At 44.6% G+C, this 19,325-nt stretch overlaps 2 protein-coding genes across 2 annotated transcripts in view; one reads left to right on the forward strand and one right to left on the reverse strand.

Moving 5' to 3' along the window:
- The window catches only part of LOC135918838 (uncharacterized), a 337,804-nt gene that overhangs the window by 149,490 nt on the left and 168,989 nt on the right, over window positions 1-19,325 (reverse strand). Inside the window, exon 7 of the mRNA XM_065452520.2 lies at window positions 10,289-10,349. Within this exon, the coding sequence (XP_065308592.2) occupies window positions 10,289-10,349 (61 nt within the window). The remainder of the gene's footprint in view (window positions 1-10,288; window positions 10,350-19,325) is intronic.
- Window positions 1-19,325, forward strand: part of LOC135918849 (uncharacterized) — a 192,904-nt gene that overhangs the window by 73,817 nt on the left and 99,762 nt on the right. The window lies entirely within an intron of this gene.

Raw genomic sequence — 19,325 nt, forward strand, 5'->3', positions numbered from 1 at the left:
CACACCCCCTTTAATGAGGGGCGAGCGAACGGGTGATAGCTTACTCAAATGATAATGCGCAACAAAAAACGACACGGACGTGAGAGGACGACACACCGAGCGCAAAGCGCGAGCGCAGATGGTGATACCGCTCTGCATTTAGAGGTAGCGCACTTGTATTGCAGCACTCATGCACACCTTAGCGTTCGTGGTGGTGGGCCTCTATTGTTCACAAACCTAGTGGAAACGAAGGCAGTCAGCCATATGGCGCTGCCGGCGCACCTACACCGACAGCAATTCGTGGACACGGGATTGCACAGAGGCACCATATACACTGTCAGTACTTCGTGGACACATGTTTGCACAGACACACCACATACTTCTCAGTATTCGCACCCTCGCCTTCTGAGTAAGCGTCTCAATGCACGTACTGGGCAGAGAATACACAGGGGTTCCTACGAAAAGCTGTCGCAGCGTCACGGTCACGCCGACGACAAAAAGACAATAATCCCTAAACCTGCTTTCGACCCTTTTCGGCCGCTTGCCCGAGTGGTCGGCAATAACCGTCTTGCTCTTGTCGGCTCCTATTATTACGACCCTTTGATGGGTGCTTCGCCGAATCAAATAATGCCGCACCGTGACAAAGGGGAAGGCTTGGGCGACGGTTGTATACAGCTATTAAGAGAGATTTACCTAGAAAATGCCGTTTGCGTTGGATGGTAAGGGATAAGAAGTGAGGATAAATTTGTTATCCACAAGGGACTGAGGCAGGGGTGCCCTTTATTCCCACTGCTGTTTATGATGCACATGGTGAGGATGGAAAGGGTGGTAGAAGGAAGTAATATCGGGTTTAATCTCTCATACGAACAGGCGGGCAATGTGGTAGAGCAGAAGGTTCAATGTTTGTTTCATGGGGACGACTTGGCATTCCTAGCAAACAAGCGTTTGAAAATGAAAAACAGAGGGGATCGCGAAGTGCCAGACAAAAATAAAAAAATGAACTTATTGGTTATGCCGTATGCACATGGCATTTCACACAGTTTGGAAAAGGTTGCGGCAAGAAACGACGTCAGATTGGTTTGTTCTGAGCCTTGTACGCTTGCAAAACTTTGCACGAGGGTCTCGCAGCACAGTTCGCGAAAGAGTGTGTGCAATACCAAGCATGTTGTAAAGCACCACACGTGCGACACATGTGTCGTGTACAGTATTCCTTTGAAATATGATAGAGATTACATAGGACAAACCGGTCGCTGTGTGAATGATCGAATGCATGAGCATGCGAGCCTAATACACCCAGGCACAGGAGGTAATCTTCTGCTGCATTGTAAGAAGTGCGGATGCTGTGCCATTTTCAGTGACGTTTCATTCTTGGGAGCGGCTAAGACTCAGCAGGAGAGAGAGTTGATTCAAGCCTATCGCATCTATAAACTTGGCCCCGAGAAGTGTGTAAGCGCGCCATCTGTGTTCCTCACCTCGAAAGAGCTTTTATTTTTCGATAAGTGTAGACGTGTATAGATAAGGTGTTGACGGTATTTTTGTTATCTTGTGCCTTGCGCATGCTCAGTACGGAGTTGGAGGACGTCGGTTTGATGAATGAAGTTCAGTTGTTAGTACAACCACCTCCTTGTAGCTTTGTCTATGTTTGCTCCTCGATTTTTTCTACTTTCAATTTTGCGGGCAGTCTCCTAGCATAACCATGCACCAGCTAGCCCAACAAGCTACTCTCATGAAGCTGTGCATGGCGATCGGGGCTGGACAAGTTTTTGAAGTGAGGGAAGCTCACAGTAAAATTGATTATGAAGAGCGAATGCGGATAATGGAAGAAAGTAAATGGGCTGGGTGAGTGTTCAGGCATTTGTACAGGGAAAACATGGATTCACAGTGAATGAAAAGAACTAGGAAGCTTACCAACAAGTGTGCCGCTTGTAGGGTGAGCAACATGGCAACAAAGAACGTAAAGCGGAAAGTCAGAGAGGCTCAAATAATCTCATGGGTGGTGGCAATGGAAAAGAAACCTGCCATGAGTAACTACTTAAGAGGAAAAAACAAAATCAGGAAAGAAACAGTTCGTACTAACTCAAAGGGAAGCTGATAGCTTTCCGAAGCGATATCAGGGTGCCTTAGAACACGCACTTATAAAGCGAGAGATAGCAAGGAAGAAGAAAAAGCATGTGCTTGATGCGGTCATCATCATCAGCCTGGTTACGCCCACTGCAGGGGAAAGGCCTCTCCCATATTTCTCCAACAACCCCGGTCATGTACTAATTGTGGCCATGTCGTCCCTGCAAACTTCTTAATCTCATCCGCCCACCTAACTTTCTGCCGTCCCCTGCTACGCTTCCCTTCCCTTGGAATCCAGTCCGTAACCCTTAATGACCATCGGTTATCTTCCCTCCTCATTACATGTCCTGCCCATGCCCATTTCTTTTTCTTGATTTCAACTAAGATGTCATTAACTCGCGTTTGTTCCCTCACCCAATCTGCTCTTTTCTTATCCCTTAACGTTACACCTATCATTCTTCTTTCCATAGCTCGTTGCGTCGTCCTCAATTTGAGTAGAACCCTTTTCGTAAGCCTCCAGGTTTCTGCCCCGTAGGTGAGTACTGGTAAGACACAGCTATTATACACTTTTCTCTTGAGGGATAATGGCAACCTGCTGTTCATGATCTGAGAATGCCTGCCAAATGCACCCCAGCCCATTCTTATTCTTCTGATTATTTTTGTCTCATGATCCGGATCCGCAGTCACTACCTGCCCTAAGTAGATGTATTCCTTTACGACTTCCAGTGCCTCGCTGCCTATTGTAAACTGCTGTTCTCTTCCGAGACTGTTAAACATTACTTTAGTTTTCTGCAGATTAATTTTTAGGCCCACCCTTCTGCTTTGCCTCTCCAGGTCAGTGAGCATGCATTGCAATTGGTCCCCTGAGTTACTAAGCAAGGCAATATCATCAGCGAATCGCAAGTTACTAAGGTATTCTCCATTAACTTTTATCCCCATTTCTTGCCAATCCAGGTCTCTGAATACCTCCTGTAAACACGCCGTGAATAGCATTGGAGCGATCGTATCTCCCTGCCTGACGCCTTTCTTTATTGGGATTTTGTTGCTTTCTTTATGGAGGACTACGGTGGCTGTGGAGCCGCTATAGATATCTTCCAGTACTTTTACATATGGCTCGTCTATGCCCTGATTCGGTAATGCCTCCATGACTGCTGAGGTTTCGACAGAATCAAATGCTTTCTCGTAATCAATGAAAGCTATATATATAAGGGTTGGTTATATTCCGCAAATTTCTCTATCACCTGATTGATAGTGTGAATATGATCTATTGTTGAGTAGCCTTTACGGAATCCTGCCTGTCCTTTGCTTGACAGAAGTCTAAGGTGTTCCTGATTCTATTTGCGATTACCTTAGTAAATAGTGTGTAGGCAACGGACTGTAAGCTGATTGGTCTATAATTTTTCAAGTCTTTGGCGTCCCCTTTCTTATGGATTAGGATTAGGTTAGCGTTTTTCCAAGATTCCGGTACGCTCGACGTTATGAGGCATTGCGTATACAGGGTGGCCAGTTTCTCTAGAACAATCTGCCCACCATCCTTCAACAAATCTGCTGTTACTTGATCCTCCCCAGCTGCCTTCCCCCTTTGCATATCTCCCAAGGCTTTCATTACTTCTTCCGGCGTTACCTGTGGGATTTCGAATTCCTCTAGACTATTTTCTCTTCCATTATCGTCGTGGGTGGCACTGGTACTGTACAAATCTCTATAGAACTCCTCAGCCACTTGTACTATCTCATCCATATTAGTAATGATATTGCCGGCTTTGTCTCTTAACGCATACATCTGATTCTTGCCAATTCCTAGTTTCTTCTTCACTGTTTTTAGGCTTCCTCCGTTCCTGAGATCATGTTCAATTCTATCCATATTATCCTCCATCCTCCTACTATCCTCTACGTCCACTATCCTCTATCCTCTACTACTATCCTACTATCCACTACTACTATCCTACTATCCTACTATCCTATCCTACTATCCTACTATCCATCCACTACTATCCTCCACGTCCACTTTCGGCTATCCCGTTTGCGGAAGAAGGTATTCATTATCCTCATATCATTCTTTTCCGCAAACTCTACCAATAACTCCCCCCTGATATGTCCTTATGTCAGCTGTCTTACGCTTGTTGATTAACTTCGAAAGTTCTGCCAGTTCTATTCTAGCTGTAGGGTTAGAGGCTTTCATACATTGGCGTTTCTTGATCAGATCTTTCGTCTCCTGCGATAGTTTACTGGTATCCTGCCTAACGGAGTTACCACCGACTTCCATTGCACACTCCTTAATGATGTCCACAAGATTGTCGTTCATTGCTTCAACACTAAGGCCCTCTTCCTGAGTTAAAGCCGAATACCTGTTCTGTAGCTTGATCTGGAATTGCTCTATTTTCCCTCTTACCGCTAACTCATTGATCGGCTTTTTACGTACCAGTTTCTTTCGTTCCCTTCTCAGGTCTAGGCTAATTCGAGTTCTTACCATCCTGTGGTCACTGCAGCGCACCTTGCCGAGCACGTCCACATCTTTTATGATGCCAGGGTTAGCGCAGAGTATGAAGTCTATTTCATTTCTAGTCTCGCCGTTCGGGCCCCTCCACGTCCACTTTCGGCTATCCCGTTTGCGGAAGAAGGTATTCATTATCCTCATATCATTCTTTTCCGCAAACTCTACCAATAACTCCCCCCTGATATTCTTAGTGCCTATGCCATATTCCCCCACTGCCTTGTCTCAGCCTGCTTTTTGCCTACCTTGGCATTAAGGTCACCCATTAGTATAGTGTATTTAGTTTTCACTCTACCCATCGCCGATTCCACCTCTTCATAGAAGCTTTCGACTTCCTGGTCATCATGACTGGATGTAGGGGCGTAGACCTGCACAATCTTCATTTTGTACCTCTTATTAAGTTTCACAACAAGACCTGCCACCCTCTCGTTAATGCTATAGAATTCCTGTATGTTACCAGCTATATTCTTATTAATCAGGAATCCGACGCCTAGTTCCCTTCTCTCTGCTAAGCCCCGGTAGCACAGGACGTGCCCGCTTTTTAGCACTGTATATGCTTCTTTTGGCCTCCTAACTTCGCTGAGCCCTATTATATCCCATTTACTGCCCTCTAATTCCTCCAATAGCACTGCTAGACTCGCCTCACTAGATAACGTTCTAGCGTTAAACGTTGCCAGGTTCATATTCCAATGGCGGCCTGTCCGGAGCCAGTGATTCTTAGCACCCTCTGCAGCGTCGCAGGTCTGACCGCCGCCGTGGTCAGTTGCTTCGCAGCTGCTGGGGACTGAGGGCCGGGGTTTGATTGTGTTGTTCATATAGGAGGTTGTGGCCAAGTACTGCACCAGGGTGGCCAATCCTGCTCTGGTGAGGGAGTGCGTTACCGGTTCTGGTCACCGGGATCAGGCCACACTCCAGGCCTGTTTATGCAATTTTATCAGCACGCGGATTTTTTTTTTTAATCCGGTGGAAAATTGCGGCCCCGGGATTTGAACCACGGACCTCTTGCACGCGAGGCGGGTGTTCTACCTCTACGCCACCGCTGCTTCCGTGATGCGGTACAGCTAGGAAAACTATAGCGCATATTGTATTAGACTATGAAGATATCTGCCCAGCGGTCGATTTAGGAATCACTGGCATCCTTGAACCCTTGGATTCAGGCAGAGCAGGGGGAAAGTTATGTCCGCAGAAGGCGGTGATTAGAATATTGATGGAAGAAAAGTAGCGAAAAAGAAAAAACGGAGGCTTGAAAAAAATAAGTTCACAAAAGGGCTTAAAGAAAGTTTGGTTAGGCGAATTCCTTGTTTTTTTATTTTTTTTTGTAACATAAGTAGGACATTAAGCAAAATAATAAGAAGAGCTTGGTGGCGCAACCCACCACCCAGTTCGAGAAGGGGCGCTCACAGCATCCATCTATCCATTCATCCGTTCCAAACATCAGCATCATCATCAACATAGGTAGCATTACAAAGCAGATCGAGAAGGCTTGAGGAAGAAAACGAATATTAAGTGATTTATAAAAAAATGCAACAATAAAAAACGAAAAACATGATTGTATTCCGCATTAAATTCAGCTGGGTAGGTTGCTATGTCGTCGCTTCGTTTCAAAACGGACGCCAAAAATTATCATCATCATCGCGGGAGTGGTGGCACCAGCGGTCTGGCGGAAAGCAAAATAAAAAAAAAGAAAACGTACGCCCACGTTTGCCGCAAATATTTTGCGCTAAAGTTTAGGGTTGCATAAATTGCAATTGCCGAGGAGCGGCAACTATGCTGCCTGTCTATATAGAGCGCCGCGCGTTGCGGCTCTGCCAGTCGGTGCCGTGATCGGTGTGATGCCTCAATATATCGCGAAGTGAAAACACGTATGGAACTTGCCTGAAATTTAGCATGAGGGAGAATAGGATTCGTCGGTGTTTTTTTTTTTCACGTTATTACCTTGCTCGTGCAGGCGCTCGTGAAGGAAAGGCTCGGCTGTTCTGTATACGATTGGGTGCACGAAATCGGGATCTGGTACACAGCCTCGCTATTGTACCACACATAGCTGATGGTATGATTTTTGACACAGAACCTATTGGCGGGTTCCCTAGCGTTAACAGTTACAGCAAAGCTTTCTTTGCTTCTTACAACGACTTTCCCTCTGCTGCTGCTGCTGCGGCTGTCTCGGACGCCTTGTCGGGGGTGGTTCAGCGCGTGTTAATGGATAGAAGACGCTTGGCAGAGAGGAAAGGCAGTTCGAGGATCTCGTTTGGCCCTTTGTACCACATCGAATGTGCACAGTGCTCCCTGAATCTCCCTGGGCGTCGCCAGTTTAGCCTCTTGACACCAGTAATTATTCGTGACCTCCGCAAAGCCATTGCAATAATCGCAGCGCTTACCTTTCTATTGTGACATCCTAGTAGCAGACAAGAAACCTGTCGTACAGCACAGACAATAGCACTTTATAGGAACCGACAACGCGACGTCGTTGTAGTCTCTTTTTTCTACCCACGCGCTACTTCAGCGTCGGTTTCATTGCTTGGCACATCGAACGCGAAATCACTTTCGTCCGTCAAAACCCTTGTTCACCGGCAGTCGCCGCCTGCTAGGCCTGACGGCCAAGTTTGAGCCCTTGCAGGATCGCGCAGGAACGCGTCTACCTACTTCCGCCATGACCACTGCACTTCCATTGCAGGTGACGCTGCAGAATCTTCTAGAATCCTCAAAGACCACATATAAGTACGTACTACTTACGTACGTACTACTACGTACTTACTACGACTAGAAGTAAGTATGTATTTATATGGGGTCATTGTTGAATAAAGGTTAGTCGCAAGTCTGCGCCTGTACTTGTGTGCTCTCTCTCTCTGATCGTTTGTCTGCGCAGTTATAAAACTGTGTGGTAATATGCACCAACTCCACCAGCAAGAAGTTCTAAGTTACACAAGTATGTTTCCATTGGGATAGAAGGTGTCTACTGTTACATGTATTATTAGCCAATTATTCAGGTATTTTTGTGGATTTTCTGTACATTATAAGAGTTTTGAAAAATGCTAACATGCACTTCGTTTTGTCGTTGTTTTGTGAGAGGGCCTCAGAAAACGTTCCTGTGGCTGTAACCCAGTACGGTAGCCCAAAAGGAAAGAGTTAAAGGAAGAGTCAAATTCAATCCTTGCTTTTGTAAGGGTTCTTCAAAAAATCTTTTACGTTGAACAATGAAATTGCGGCATGACAAGAAGAAGTGTTCCAGAGGTTCACTCTCTTTGCATAAAGCGCACAAGAGCAATATAGCCATACCGGAATTGCAGAGGTAAAAGTTCAGTGGGTGAACTCGGCATCGCAGTCTTGTAACTGTTACTTCAATTTTTGTAGAGGAGCACCCCTTGTTCCAAGGAAAACTGAGATGCGGGAATCGGATTTTAATGAATCTGATAATTTGGGTGTTGTTAGTGAACAGACAGAAAACCAATCAGTTAAAGTTATGGCTGATGCCACACTTAGTGGTAACTTCCGTAAAGCAATGGTTCCGCCTCAATGACAGGCGTGAAATGAATTCAGGGAGGTAACAAAGATTCAACTTTCAAAGACCTTTCAAAACCCTGAACTACAACCTTCAGCTTTCAAAAACCCACAACCTTCACCAAGTGCGAACGGTGTGGGTTCGGTTCCCACCTGTGGCAAGTAGTTTTTTCATCCACTTTAATTTCAATTATTTATCGTTGCTTTAGTTGATTTATTAAGCACAGGTAATTTCCCCTATGTTGTCCTTGGCGTCAGTGTTTGTTGGCTTCTTATGATATGACTAATAAAAATCGGGCCCCTCGGTTTCGTAACATAACTTTCAAAGATAGTCATACAGCATGCGACATTGGCTCGACCTCTGGTAAAAAAGAAAAGTAATTGAAAGGATCGCCTAATGTGAAATCACATCAATCAATGCAAGGAAATAAGGAAAGCGAAATGCGAAGTGCGGCTAACAGTAGCTAAGTGCATTAAGTACGTCAGATTTCCGACAATAGTGCTGGAAACCTTGCTTTTGAAGGCATCAGTGCGACACTTGGTTTAACTGATCTTCCATTTGTGGTCGCATCTTCTTGATACAAAATGTGGTGGTAGGAAATATATAATAGAGTTAATGTAGTTTCATTGAAGTAAATCCGGTTGAGAAGTTGTAGCCTAAGTCGCAAACGGCGCTTTTCCAGTGAGTCCCAGTTCAACTCCTGCTTGATGCAGATACTATGGACATCAAAACAATATGTGTTTGTGACAAATCGGGCTGAACGATTCTGAATACGCTCCAGCATAGCACAATGGGTTCCGACTTGAGGGTCGCAGACTGCAGAGGCATACTCGGTAATAGGTCTGATGTTTGTAAAATACAAAATTTCCTTAACCTTCTGAGGAGCATCTCTGAAATTCCTCTTTAAATAGTTCGGCATTACATATTGCTACTATTGTGTCTAGCACCTGCAATGTATTTCACATTGTTTACACTTCAATTATACTTGTTTCTGTACTTCTCCCTACAATAGTGGGAATCATCTTGCTGTAGGAATCTGTATAAGTAAATGTTAGCCTTGAAAGTTGAAGAAAAGTGTCAGAGAATTACAAAGAACGTTGTTAGGCTTGATATCAAGGCATAACAGCCACCGTTTCCCCATTCACTCTTGGATTGGAGGAAATTTTGAATATGAACAATCAGTCAGGCGAATGGAGTCTTTGTGCGTGAATCTATGACGTCATAAGCAGGACATACCGTAGGGGACCTCGAAAATCCCAGGAGAGAGGACGTGATGTATTACGCAATATTTGCGGCACCATGGTTCATACCAGAATTAAATTTGACTCCCATGCTCATGACAGACTCATCTTAATATGACGGTAGCTGTAAGAGCTTGTTGGTAGCTCATTTTCTGATATGTTGAAGCGCAGGCACAATATCACGGTAAAAGCACGCAGATGAAAGACAACAGTAGTAGCAAATGTTTTTTTTTTTCGCCTTCTTGGAAAAGTGTCACAGTGCTCCTTGAAGAAGGCGCCGTCCACCAATGGCACAAATATTTTACTTTGAACAGCTTCAAGGGGGAAACGCTTTGGGAATAAATGACTCTCGCAAATATACTGTAGTGGGAAAATGCTTGGACAGCCTTTAATAGAATGCGGTTCCATTCATGCCAGAGATGTGGCTTGATGCTAGCACGTTTAAGTAAAGAATCAAACTCTAACAAGCAGATTAACCTGACAAACGTAAGTATATGCTTGTCCGTGGTCATCGTTTATTCAGCTGTCCATGGACAAACATTTATGATATGAGAAGTCCGTGTTTCTTACTTTTGCAAGAGGTGCGCTAAAAAGCAACTACTAAGTGGGAGACAGAGGGGGATATAATTACTGAATGGCAGGCAAGATAACTAGGACATAGCCTGCTTAGATAGTGTGCACTTGGGATGAGGGGAAGGTGAGAAAAAGATTAGCAAAACAAAATCCACCGTTGATGTCACTGACGCATTGACTACGTCAGGCACAGAAAAACGGGAGCACACGTCTGTGTGTGCGTGCCTTACCATTGTTTTACAGCCCCCATTGTAGATGTTTATTCATAACCTTGCCCAAGAAGCACTGTTCACATCGCTTATTCAGGTGTTCTGTTATGGAAGGTTTAAGTAAATTGCATTTTCGATTGACGAAGCGGGAGCTTAAGACCTAGAATTCGTACACGTTGAACGGAAGCTCTTATTTCGTTCATTGTTGCCTCAATATAAAAGAGAAGTGCGGTCATACCGTGTCCAAGGTGGCGCACCCTTTCCCGGTGTGCTCCCAGCAGATCCTTGACAGATTAACCCTGCGATAGATACAAATGTGCGGTACTCATCAATGTTTCGCTAAAAGTGAATAATTAGGATTGTTGGGAAGCTGCGACCAAGGGTAAAATTACAGTACAAGGCAATCGACATGACGAAACATGATGAAGATACTGCTGTTTTACATTTTTTTTTACCGTGACCAACCAACAGTCTGCTAGTCGCGACCACTGTGTCAAAACAACCAATATTCCGCGGATATACGTCAAACGACCCACAAACGTATCGGGAACATATAAAAGCGGTTTAAAACGAGAGAAAGCTCAGCATGGTCGGTAGTGCGCAAGTGTTAACTCTTGGATGCATCAGTAACGGTTCATTTGGAGGCTGTCCATACCCGTGCATACTAAGGCAATTTGTAGCTAGATATTCTTGGGTGTTATCATCAAGGCACTGGCACAGAGTGAAATAGCGCAGTTTAGCCTCTGTCTGGCTCTAGTTTTCTGAATTTGTGGGCGCTGGAAACACCATCTAACTTCCGTTAGGACAAATTCCTGGTGCAGGGAGGCTGGTGTGAAAAACAGAGAAGATGTTGTTTTCGTCATCCTTCTAGCTGTTTTTCACCCTGTTTCTTGCACACCACCTCTCTATACATACTTCAAAAATAGTCATCAAGTGAAACTTCAAAGACAAGCAGCGCCTTGTTTTTTTAACCGTCGAAGATGGCTTGGTTTTAGTACGGCGAGTCCATCCTAAAACGTGGCTCCTATTTGCCAGCCGCATCCTAAGCACCTTCACGAAAGTCGTCTCTAAAGAGAAAGTCCAACTGAATGACAGATAGTTATCGAGAGCATCCCGACATTCATAGAAGCCATGGTCCGATTTCAGTTCCACGCGGACGGGGATATTTAACAAGAGAAGAAAGTGTCTCGGGAAACGACAACTTGGACTGATGCTGAACCTGCACATGACCATGGTGCGATTTCTACGAGAGACTACGGCGAATCAGGGGATATTAGAAATGCGTAATCGAAAATATAACCCCTTAATACTGACACCAGATTGCCATGTCTATCCAGAACGCTGATCGTCACTCTACCGGTGTCTATCAGATTTATTTTCGGCAAGATGTTTGACAAGAAGACCTTGCCGGCGCCGCAAAATCAGGTTACCTCAAATGCTCACGTTGTCCAAGAAGAGGTGCAATACAAATTGCCAAACTGCAGAACTTCAACACAACCCACCACCAATGCGAACCAACCGCGACTGGCCCGTTGGCCTGTGGCAGCGCGCGACTTGCCAAGGAAGACGCCACCCGTACACTCTTTAAAACTGCATTAAAGCACGCTATGTCTGCCAGCGAAGTCCGTACTTCAAGACGGCCCTTAGGGGCTTCGCCGTCAACGTGCCTTGCCCACGACAAGAGAAACGGCAGCGCGGCATCACCAGAATACACATACCAGTAGCTCAGTACTCCCTTCGGTGGCTGTCACGGTCACCGTCGTCAAGGCGAACAGGCGAGTCATCGAGGTCACACTTTTCGCTACAGCAGTGGCCATATACCGGCCCAAAATGTGATCTCACCGTTTGTCGTTGTCGTACAAAATGAGGACAGCATCCAGTAGGTGCGGTAGCTGTTATATAAAATTCCACAATCCTTCACCGAAGACAATGTCTCTTCAAAAATAGCTGCAACAACACAATCCCACACGCTGCCACGCTGACGTGATTTATACCGACAGAACAACTCCCATTGAGGTTCTGCTTTATAACTATCAAGAGCGCAATAAAAAGGCACGAATAAAGGACAAAACGAACAAGGCGCTTCGTCCGACTCAGTCCGTGTTTATAGATTTGCTCGTTGTGACCAAGCAACAGCTGGGTCACAGCAACCAAGGCAGCGCTAGAAGACTGCGCAAGAACAGGAAAAACCACAGAGACATGACTCAACGACTATTTCCTATCGTATCCCGTCTTTTGACGCTGATTTTCTGCAACCATGGGCCCTATAACGTAAAACTATTCGAATTTGTTTTTATTCCAATCTCCTGACTTCACATTTGCGTGACCACCGACCCAAGCACCGGGCGGTCACCGTCAGGGTTGTCTGAACAGACCAATCAAAGGCTCTCCTTGTTCATAGGAGGTCACTTTTGTTTGGTTGAAAAACGAATAACATTGCCTACACTGAGTGGCCTGTCTTATGTAATTGGCTGACAAGAGGCTAAGAGCACACTCAAGTGGAGAGGGATTCGATGGGGCCGAGCGACTGCACTGAAAGTCCATAACTGGAAGAAGGTGGTGGGCCCACTTGAAATTTGAGGGTGGGCCAACTTAGGTCTGGTAGTGCGCAAAGTTGAAATTGGGGTGTAGGCCAGCATACGTTAGGGCGCGGGCCAATCTAAATTTCGGGGTGGGCCCGCATAAAATTTTGGGGTGGTACAACTTGAAATTTTTGGGGTTAGCCAACTTGGAATTTGGAGAACTTTGGAAGTGGGCCAACTTGAAGTTTGAGCGTGGGCTAAGTCAAATATGGTAGTGGGTGATGTTGAAATTTGGGGGTGGACCTATCTAAATTTGGGGGTAGGCTTATGCAGACTTTGACAACTCCAGTAGAGTTTCTGCGTACTTTTTTGCAGTACGGAGCCCTGGCTCCACACTACCCCTGTAGCATGAATAAACCTCACCTGATTAGCAGCGCTTTAGGAGAGAAATGCACTCAAGTGTAACTTTAGCTTAGGTAAGTAAACACAATTTTCTTAGTTATTATTCAGGCTTAGCTATTTCTATAATGGTGACGCTTGCTTAGATACTTAGTTAATTAACATTAGTTAAGGTTATAACGAGGATGTTTTTATCTGTATTAACAATTAAGCTTCCTTAATTAGGTACAACTAATGTCAATGTACTCCTAATTCTCGATTAGGCTCCGTTGATTGAACTTTAGTAAATTTTAATTAGTCTAACAATTTAACCTAAATTGCTTTTAATTAGCCTCCTTATTTCTAGTTACCATCAATTATTCGCCGTTATAGGAAACTAATTTTATCGCAACTAATCGTATCAGCGTTTATTAAGCTTACTTGCACTTATACCTCCCAGTACTCTGTGTAGTCAAAATCATAAATCTCGTCAGTCATACGCAGTCACAAGGCATTCTCATATACAACTCCGTAGGACCTCATGTACACCTATGCATGCAGTGCATCGTGTCACGCTTTACAGACAGAAAAGCGGACGCACGGACGAATGGACGGACGGACAAAGTTCCGAGCGGAGAATTCCTAGAATGCTTATGCACTAATATAGGTACGCCAGGAGTACCTAATACCTACCGGGCGTATTTTGGCGCTTTCACGTTTCGAGTGCGTTTGCGTATCCAACGTGGTTTGCTAGCAGCAGGCGTTGCGCTGCAGGCTCCGCTTCTTGTGCAACAGTCATGCGAGGAAGGGGGAGAGAGGTTCCAGCTAATTCTAGCAGGCATTCGCCTATCGGCCATGCCTGGTTATTCTGGTCGACAAATGATGACGCCACAAGCATAGGAGCTTTTCCTTGCTGCCACTTGCTGACGCTCTAAGCAGCCTCAGCCTCTTCAGCCTCAGCTCTAAGCAGCCTAAGCACGTATGCGGCCTGTAGGATGGGCAACACAGCGACAAAGAACGTCAAGCAGAAAGTCAGAGAGGCTGAAATAATCTCATGGGTGGCGGCAATGGAAAATAAACCTGCCATGAGTAACTACTTAAGAGGAAAAAACGAAATCAGGAAAGAAAAAATTTATCATAACTCAAAGGGAAGCTCATTGCTTTTCGAAGCGAGATCGGGATATCTTAGAACACGCACCTCTAAAGCGAGATATAAGAAGAAAGAAGAAGCATGTGCTTGATGCGGTAAAGCCATTGGGTTCAGCAAGGGCAGTGGAAAAGTAAACATGTCATCAATAGGCATTAGTATGAGGCGATCGGAGGATTGGTGGAATAAAAGTAGGGAAACGACAAAAGACGGAGACGTACAAAAGAACAGTTCACAATAGGGGATCAGAAAATTTGGTTGTGGGAGTTCATAGTGCCTTTTTTTTAATGGTTTAACCTAGGTAGGACATTATGCAGTATAATCGCTTGAGCTTGGTTGCGCAACCCACTGCCCCGTTCCAAAGGGGACGCTCATGACATCTATCCATCCAGCAGAGGAGAGGCCACGCACTCGTGTGTTCCCTTTCATAAAGCACGACCGTGTACTCGACATGGTCATTCTATTTTAGATCAAATGTGAGTATTATTCCTGAGAAATTATATCTAGGGACCTCCGACCATGCATGACCATCATTACAGTAAGTAAACAAAAAAGGGTTTCTTTTTCCCGTCACTCTCATTACGACTGTTATCATGTAAGCAATTTTAGTCTGCCAATCTACATACCATGTGTGCAGTGTGGCTAAAGATGTGTTTAAAGATTCTTGATAATTCGGTGAGGTGGAAGCTTGGGCGAGTTGGTGATTCAGTATCGATATGTTTGCCTACCGGTAGATGACTCGTTAATGTTTTTAGAGTTGCGACTTCGTACCTCAAGAGATCACTTCTGCTGGATGTACGAGCCCAGAGGGAACAAGCCACCTTTATCTGTCGGTCCATTCTAAGCTGGTTAGGCGGGGCATTGTAAATCTTCGCTTCTCAAGTGCCCTAAACAAGTCTTGCTCCCATTCATTAACGCGCAGTATCCAAGCGCAAGCCTCCCACCTAACATATGCTTGGTACCCCGAGCTTTTGTTAGTTTCAGTCGCCGAAAAGATAATAAAGAAAATCAAGCTGGGGAGGCAAAGCACAAGCTCACAGCGATACCAGAGACAATGAGCCAGTCGCGGAACTGCCGTTATTTGCACAAGATTTCGCACAGCTTGTAGAAGATAGGCAGTAAAGTAGATGTTAAAGTTCTTTTTCTGTCCCGGAAAAATTATCAGTGATCTGTAGGCGTGCGAATGCTCATGTCACACGACGAAAAATTTGCAATGCTAACCATAGGAAGTGGTTTGTAGCATGCGCCGCTGGTGTGGTTGACATGATTCCCTTGATTTGCGGAAAGAAATACGTTGGCCAAACACGCAGATGGTTAAATTAGCGATTGAAGGAGCATTTTTTCAATGTTTGTACCGCTTTGCAAGGTCATAGCATACACTGCAGAGACTGCCATAGTGACCATGAATTTGAAAACTGCGTCGTAGTCTCTAAACACCGAGTACAGCTTACACGTGAAATCATACAGGCTGACAAGATACATCGGTTGGGTGACCTTTGCATGAGCATGCCGTCCATCGCCCTGACAAAAAACAATATCAAGTATCTGGCTGTGATGCAATAAGGGTTCATGTTTGACTTCATGCAAAAGTTTGCTTTTTCATTATTTTTGGTCACGTATATACTTTTGATGGTTTCGCAAATAAAGATCAGTTGAAGTCAGCGCCTGCGTTGTGTTCTTCGTTTAGTCCTCGTCTTTTGCGCTGTGCAAACATGTCAATATTGATCATTCGGACCGCGAATTTATTAATAATATATAGAATCACCCGCAAGATCTTTTATTTTTAATGCATAAGAATTCTTTGGCGAGCTCCCCAGCCCTGTCACACGAACAGTTTATCCCTTTGTATATGCGCAGAAATGCGCAATTTGCAAAGATATGACATTTAATCCTTATGATAGTATAAATGTAGTTGATTGGTAGGTTTCAAGCGATTAGGAACAATTTAAAGCAAAATAAATCAAATAACAACAGTATCCCCGCAGAGATACATAAGGCTACTTCGAAAATGCATGCCTTAGCTTATAGTAAGGGTGCGTCAACTTGAAATTTGGGGTTGGGTCAACTTGGAATTTGGAAGTGGGCCAACTTGAAAAGGGGTATGCGCCAACCTAAATTACGAGGCAGACCAACTTAAAATTTACGGTTGAACCAACTTGACATTTGGACATGTGCCAAATTAAATTTACAGGTCGACCTACTTAAAATTTAAGCATAGGCCAACTGAAATTTGGGAACCACTGAGCACGTGCTGGTGGGCGAGTTGGTTATGCATGATTAGAACGAAGGCGCCAAATGAACCAACGGACGTAGGAAGGAGAGACGAGACAACCAAGTAGGCGCACTAACAACTGGGCGTTTTATTTCTTGACACAGGAATAAATACCTGCTGTCAAGGATCAAAACAGCAAGAGGAAACAGGGTCGTCATCTGCGTCGCACAAGGAAACCACAGCACAGAACAACTTCTAAGTGCCGCTCGCAAGATACGCCAGTTCCTTTGTCGAAAGGGAAACTGAGGCTTCATTGATGCAATCATCACCACGCTTTCTGATCTCAAGCGCTTCAAATACCTCCCTTGTCAGTTGATCATCAGCTCTGTTCAAAACACAGGTTCTATCAAAATCTGGAAGGCACTTGTGAGCCCTACAATGTGCACTTATGTGACCGGAGAACTGGTTTTCCATCTTATATCGATGCTCATGCAATCTATCATTCAGACATCTGCCCATTTCTCCCACCTATGATGAACCACACGACAAAGTAACCGCCTGTTACAAAGGAGGTGATAAACATTTAATGGCAATTTTCCGGCCGATGTCTGTCTTACCTGTTTTATCACAGGCGTTGGAGAGTGCCCTGAATGTTAGATTAAAAACATTTTTCAGTAAATATAGTGTAATTAGTGACATGCAGTATGAATTCCCAAAAATAAATCTTGTAAAGCAGCTCTTCCTAATATCAAACATAAAATAATAACAAATATTGCAAATAGAATGTGCACATTAGGTTCATTTGTAGACTTAAGGAAAGCCTTCGATTCAGTATGCCACAGTTTATTAATTAGCAAATTGGAACAGTGCGATGTGCGAGGTATTGTATTGGAACTTTTACGACATTACTTAACCAATCGCTATCAATATGTCAGTATAAATAATGATGTTTCATCTCACGCGAAAATCGTAACGGCTGTTCCACAAGGATCAATACTTGGACCTCTTCTGTTTATATCATATATTTATTTATTTATTTATTTACCCACAGCGCCACAGTGGCATTACAGTGGGGGGTTGTACCAACGAAAAAATATTACAATGGCAGTCACAATGACAATGCAAACACTTCATTGTCAGTAATATTAACAAGAAATGAAGATAAAGCATTCCATTCTCGAACAGTGTGAGGAAAAAACGACATATTGAACATATCGGTTCTTGACCTGAATTCACGCACTTTACGATTATGATCAACCCGCTCGGATCTGTAGTGTGGATGAAAAATGTACTTCTCCCTAGGAATAGCAATCTTACCGTAATATATGTTATGAAAACATTTAAGCCTTAACTTTCTTCTTCTTACTTCAAGGGTTCCCATTCTAATTCCTGTTTTATGCCAGACACACTAATGTATCTACTATAATTCCCAGAAACGTAGCGAGCCGCATAGTTCTGGATTCTTTCTAAATTTTGTCTGTCAGTCTTTCTCGGCGGGTCCCATACAGTACAAGCATATTCCAACGCGGACCTAATACATGCTTTAAATAGTAAATCCCTAGAGTCTTGCGGCGGAAAGATTCTCGTGTTACGGCGCAAAAAACCCAACATTTTGCAAGCTTTCCCAGCAACATAGTCAACATGTCGATGCCAACATAGTCTTGAGGTGATGTACACACCTAAATACTTATATTCGAGAACAGTTTCCAATAAGTGGCCGTTTAAGTTATAGACGTAATTAGGTACATTCTTTTTCCTCGTGAAACACATGTGGACTGTCTTTTGCAAATTTATATTCATGTGCCACTGTTCGCACCACCGGTGCAAAGTATTTAGGTCTTCTTGCAAAGCAAGCGAATCCTGGGAATTTTTCACTTCTCTGTAGACCACACAGTCATCAGCGAAGAGTCGCATGTGGGAAGTAATATTAATGATCTGTGTGACACAAAGTCGCATCGTGGTTTTCAAACCACGTTCGAGTCCTGTCCTCTAACGTGAAGTAAACGTTTCGTAGCTTGCGCTCTCTGTTCCATCCATTGAAGTCAGCGACGCGCTCGAAGCGTTCCAGCCAGTCCTCTGCGTCTTCGAATGTGTCTCCGTGGAAAGGCTCTGGCGTTATTGGCGAGTTGACTACGATGTGAGTTGGCGTGGTTTGAGTTGTCATCTCGGTAGCATTTCCGCTAGCAGATGCTGATGCTCCGATAGAATCTGGCAAAGGGGAAAACTCGGGGGGCTCACCACGTGGACGACGACTGCTGCGTTGGTGAACAGGAGTCAACTCGATGGGTCCAAATCGTCATGAGTCCAGGCTCCTTTCGCTGACTTGAGAAGGGCTTGAAATCATACCCAGCACCTCCAACCAGATTTTTAGGACACAGTTGAGTGAGGGTGCTTTAATCACTTTACCTTGGGCGAACTTGTGCCCGACTAACAGCTAAACGAGAGCCTCGCTAGAACGTCCAGTCTTTTGCGCAAGAGACCCGCACCTCTTCTTCTTTTCTCTTGTCCCGCGCTGATGGCATGTTGATCCGATTGCGCGTGCCTTGCGAGCACGTGTTGTCCGCTTCACTGCCGCTATCTTTTGCATATAGCAGTAAACAGCTTGGCGGACGCAGGAGGCGGCTGGCGCACGTAATTTGAAATCCTCTTGTGTCATTGTCCCCCTTCCAAGAGTGCATCGTCCCGATGCTCGTACAGAAAGCGGTGGTTTCTAGACTGTCATGAACTCGCAATGTTTGTAGGCAGAAGCAGTTATTGCCTGTCGTAGTGCGGTTTCATTCGGACGACATGGACGATTTCTGTTCGATGCCGCCGTCGTGATAAGGTTACTTGACCTTCTGGAGGAACTTCATAGTTAAATGGACTCATTCGGTGAATTATCCTATACGGGCTAAAATAATGACAAAGAAGCTTCTGTCCCATGTTCAGGGCTCCATGTCCACGTATATTGACAGCATATCAGTCAGCGTTCTGTTCGTTCAGTCAGTCAATTTGTCTGCGGATAATTTGGGGTGGT

Source organism: Dermacentor albipictus, chromosome 9, assembly GCF_038994185.2.
Source record: "Dermacentor albipictus isolate Rhodes 1998 colony chromosome 9, USDA_Dalb.pri_finalv2, whole genome shotgun sequence".
NCBI lineage: Eukaryota > Metazoa > Arthropoda > Arachnida > Ixodida > Ixodidae > Dermacentor > Dermacentor albipictus.